The sequence below is a fragment of the Ursus maritimus genome, unplaced genomic scaffold, assembly GCF_017311325.1.
Source record: "Ursus maritimus isolate PB19 unplaced genomic scaffold, ASM1731132v1 scaffold_1, whole genome shotgun sequence".
NCBI classification, from domain to species: Eukaryota; Metazoa; Chordata; class Mammalia; order Carnivora; family Ursidae; genus Ursus; species Ursus maritimus.
The window spans coordinates 1259447-1263971 of NW_024423343.1; the positions used below are offsets into that span (position 1 = coordinate 1259447).

Consider the following 4525-nt stretch of genomic DNA (forward strand, 5'->3'; position numbering starts at 1 on the left):
GAAGAGCGGCCCTCCGCGCACCTTGCACTTGTGGATTTCTGACCCTTGGGCTGGCTCAGCCCCTGCGCGCATCTCTCCTGGTGGCCGTAAGCACGTGGGGTGCACATGGGGCGCACCGCGTCCCGTCGGCTCAGGCCCTCCCCCAGTGCACACACCTGTGCCTGGACGGCACCTGCATGCGTGACGGGGGGCCGAGCCAGACCAACCCGGGCCTGCACAAAGACATGGGGCACACTGGGCTGTGGGCGTCCACCTCAGCCTTATGGAGGCCCTGCCTGGCCCCCTCCTGGGGCTCTCAGGATCGGGAAGGACCTGGAGTGTGTCTGTGGCTGTGATTGAGTTGATCTGACGCTGGCACATTCTGAAACTTCTGGGAAGGAGGAGCGAGGGAGCCTGGCACAGGCAGAAACCCCAAGTGAGGGGGCAGTTAAGGGACAGAGGGTCAGGTCAGCCAAGCGGAGAAGGGGAGGGGCTGAGGCCCGAGGGCCACCCTTGGCTGTCCTTCTGAGGCCCCCAGGCGTTCAGCACCTGCGCTGGCCCGCGCACGTGTGCGGTGACCTTTAGCCATCCCGGCTCCAGTCCTGGCTGTGTGCCTGGGGCATGTTGGTGTCTTAGCACCCGTCACAAGTGAGCCCTGCAGGTCGTGGGGGATGCCCTGGAGGCGTGTGTGCAGGTGTTCTTTACAGGTGTGAGATCTGGGGCCAAGGTGTACAGCGACGGGGCCCCCATACGCCTACCTTCCAGCCCCTGGGGGCCCCAGGCAAGGATCTGCCCCCAAGCAATCCCCCAACCAAGGTGCCACCAGGGGCGGTGGCGCCTCCTTGCGACGTTTCTGCAGCCCGCCCTACACACAATGAGGACGGATAACCAAGGATTCTTTATTGAGCATTCCCGTCAGGCCAGGGACCCGTGGGGGCTGCAGCTCATTTGGGAGGTGCGGTGGGTCCTGAGCCCACACGGTCCATTTCCAGGAGCTGCCACTCAAAGAGGAGAAGGACCTCCTGGGGCTGGGCAGCTGCCAGCCTTGCCCCTCCTGCGTGTCTCCCCCCTAGCGCCTGACAGTGTTTGCTCCTGGCCCCCGCCCGGCCCTCTGGGAGAGTGGCCACAGGCAGCCGGGTCAGAGCTTGTTACGGGGACAGTGCTGCAAGGCCTCCTGCAGGGCGTGGATCACCCTGTCCACGTTCTCCTGGGTGGCGTTGCAGCCCAGCAGGCCGATCCGAAGCACCTGCCGGGGGTGGGGGGTGGTACCGTGCAGTTGTCAGCCCAGCCCTGAACGTGGTCTGGGCAGAGCAGTGGGCTCCTCCAGTGTGAGCCCCACCCCTGGTCACACGGAGCCCCCCACCCGGATGAGGCAGAGCTGGTCCTCTTTCCTCTGCACACACACAGCTCAAGAAGGGAGGCCAGGGTGACGGTCAGTCAACGAGCACTCAGAATCGCCCGCTCGGCGGCCACAGCCAGACCCAGGCATGGCACCTCCAGCCTGGTCTGCCCACTCACAGGGCAGGAAGGACATTCTGGGTGGAATCGGAGGTGCTGCAGCCCACATCGTCACCCGCTGGGGTGAAAGGGGGCAGGAACATCCCCTTTGCCCAGACCCCCCAGCACAAACCCCTGGGTTCGGAGCGGGATGTCCCCATCTGGATGCCCCTGCTGTCCTAGGGACCTGATGACCGCTGACCTTGGCCAGGGCCTGACGCACACGGTGCTCTGCGTGGAGGTGAATGTAGCTTCTGTGGAAGGTGTGGCCGGCCCTGGCCCTGGCCACGCCGAGCAGCAGCTCTCCCCTTACCTTCCCCACGGAGGGCCCAAGGCCGCCCGTGATCTCGATGTCAAAATGGTCCATGACGTAGTTGACGATGTCTCTCCAGTTGTAGCCAGCAGGCGCGGTCACTGTGGTGACAGTGGGCAGCCGGATTGCCTGGAGGACAAGCCAGACTCAGCCACCTTCACAATGGCGTGTGGCCAACACTAGCTGATCCGGCCTGGCCAGCCCTGGTCTCAGGCTCCAGAGGGGCGGGCAGAGACGGGGGGAGGGTGTGGGCAGGGAGTGGGGGAGAAGGAGTCCAAGGACAGTGAGGTCACCACCTCCCCAGCGGCCCATGTGCACTGGGTGTGTCCGTGTGTCTGTTCCCTGGGGCAGGTCACACCCTCTCTGGGGCTAAGGAGCTTCTGTTTCACGCCGAAACTTGGGCTGACTGGCTGGTTCAGGGGACCCTCCCATCCTCCACCCCTGGCTGGCTGGACTGCCAGGGCTCTGGAGGCCGATGGGCGTCTTCCAGCTCAGAGATCACCCATATGTACTTTAAGCAGGGAGGCTTTGGGGGAGAGTGGGGGCGTCAAACTAAGTGTCCAAAGATCCAGAGGTCAGGGAGCTATGACCGTGACAATGACCGCCTGGGTGACCACAGGACCCTGTGCGCATTCAGAGGGGCCCGGGCAGAAGCTCTCCCCTCCCCCACATGCTCTTCCTCCCCTCTCCACCCCACCTCCCACCCTTTGCCCTCCGCCCTCTGCTGTCCTTACCGGATCCTTCACGAAGAGCTGCAGACCCAGCCCCCGCAGGCGCTCATGCAGGTACGCCGTGGCCTCCCGGTGCTGCCGCCAGCTGTTCTCCAGGCCCTGCGCGGGCAGAGGGCACCCAGGGGGTGGGACAGGGGAGGGCAGGGTGGGATGCCTCGTTCGGGGGTGAGACAGGGAGAAACTGGCTCTCACCCGAAGTGGGGGGGCAGCTTCAGACCATAGAGGGGCTCCTGGTTCCTCTCCTGGCCTGGACTCTGATCCCCATAGAGATCCCCTGAGTCCCCAGTTCGGGGCCCTGGCTCTTCCCTAGCAACCAGACCTGGAGCCGCCTCAGGGCAGTGGAAGTAGTCTGGGTCTGGGGGGGTAGATGGGAGGCCCAGCCAGTGGATAGAGCCTTGTGCCCCTGGAGAATGTGAGTTGGGAGCCCCTTGCTGTGGGTTCGGAAGTGGCCATGGGGAAGGAAGGGGCTTCTGAGCTACCCGCTGTCTCCTGTCCCAGCACATGGGCCCCCACAATCCCTATTCCATGGGCCTCACCCTCTCTCAGCCACACCCCCCCATAGCACATGGCCAGCCTGGGTGCTGGTGACACTTCAGCTCCCCCCGGCCCAGCCCTGGGGTGGCAGCTCTATGAGCAGGCTCCAAAGGGCAAACGGAGCGGGCACAGCACCGCAGCCTGAGGGGAGGCCGGCCACAGCTCAGGTGCTCTTCCCGGACTCTGGGCTGGTGGCTGGCAGTGGCCCCTGGGAGACATCGGGATGGGAAAGAGCTCTGTGCTGGGGGCAGTGTCCCCTGTCCTGGGTCCTACAGAGCCAACACGTCCGGGGCCACGCCTGGCCCCCTGTGTCCTGAGAGTGTGGTCACTGCACCGGACAAAGACGCCCCCCTGGTCACACCCGCCTGTCTCTGCTTGGCTCCTTCCCTACGCTGGGAGCTGGCATTGGCTGTAGGACAGTGCCAAGCCTGCTGGAGTCGGTCCCCTTGACACTCAGGACCACCAGCCAGTCCCTCAAACCCCCTCACGCTCAGCTGAGCCCTCGCGGAGCCCCTCACTAAGCAGCCCAGGGGTCAGACGGTGGTCCGCACCTGCCCCATCACCACATTCGACCCCAGAGCTCTGTCCTCCTCGGCCCTCTCGGCTTGCAGCCGGCCCTCCCAGCCCTCCCCTGTGCCGCTGCGTGGAGCTGCCCCTCTCTGGCTCGGCCACTGTCCCGCGAGGCTCCTCTCTCCGCCGCACCACACACTCAATGCTCCCTTGTCTGCAGGCCAGGCCCACCGGGCAAACCAGCCAGCAGTTAGAATCCCTCGCATCTGTTTCCTCGGAAGGGCTTGAGGGAGTCCGGAGAAGGGCCTCCCGGAGGCAGCGGGCCTCAGCGCAGGGGCTCCTGGGAGCTGCTGCCCCTGGGGTCCCGCCCCTGCCAAGACCAGGCTCCTGCTCCACGCTGCTCTCGGCCCCGCCCCCCTCACCTGTTCTGCTATGAGGGCCAGGCTCTCTCTCAGGCTGTACAGGCTGATGACCGGGGTGGTGTGATGGTATCTGGAAGACAGGAGGGGGCTTGGTCCAGCCTCACTGGGCAGGGGACAGGCTAGACTCTCTGACAACAGGTCTAGCCCACTTCCCGGGGGCAGCTGTCCAATTCTGTGCATGACAGACTCTGAGCTAGAGAAAGCTGGGTCTGGGGAGAGAGAGGACACTGGCCAGATCGCCTAGGGCAGGCTCCCCCTCCACCTGGCCTCTCTTAGCCCTAATAGCCCCAAGAAGCCACTCTTCCTGCTGAGTAGGGCACAGCTCCTGGCGCCCCTCAGCCCCGCGTGCATCCTAAGGGATCTTGGTTGTAGCTAAAAGCCCTTCACAAGGGGCCTCTGGCTCGGCTCCTCTTTTTGAGAGGTGGGTAAACTGAGACCCAGGAGTGGGAAGATGTGGCTGGGCCAGGTCCAAAGTGCCCCGAGATGCACAGGGGCTCTGAGAGGAGAGGGCCTGGTGGAAGGCGGGGGGGGGGGGGGGG

The 4525-nt window shown here is 65.0% G+C and overlaps 1 protein-coding gene across 1 annotated transcript in view; it reads right to left on the reverse strand.

The window, feature by feature from the left end:
- Nucleotides 1-1117: 1117 nt before the first annotated feature.
- Nucleotides 1118-4525, reverse strand: part of AGXT (alanine--glyoxylate and serine--pyruvate aminotransferase) — a 9668-nt gene continuing 6260 nt past the window's right edge. Inside the window, exons 8-11 of the mRNA XM_040636984.1 lie at nt 3987-4056; nt 2524-2619; nt 1790-1918; nt 1118-1225 (exon numbers count right to left, since the gene is read on the reverse strand). Coding sequence (XP_040492918.1) covers nt 1118-1225; nt 1790-1918; nt 2524-2619; nt 3987-4056 — 403 coding nt within the window. The remainder of the gene's footprint in view (nt 1226-1789; nt 1919-2523; nt 2620-3986; nt 4057-4525) is intronic.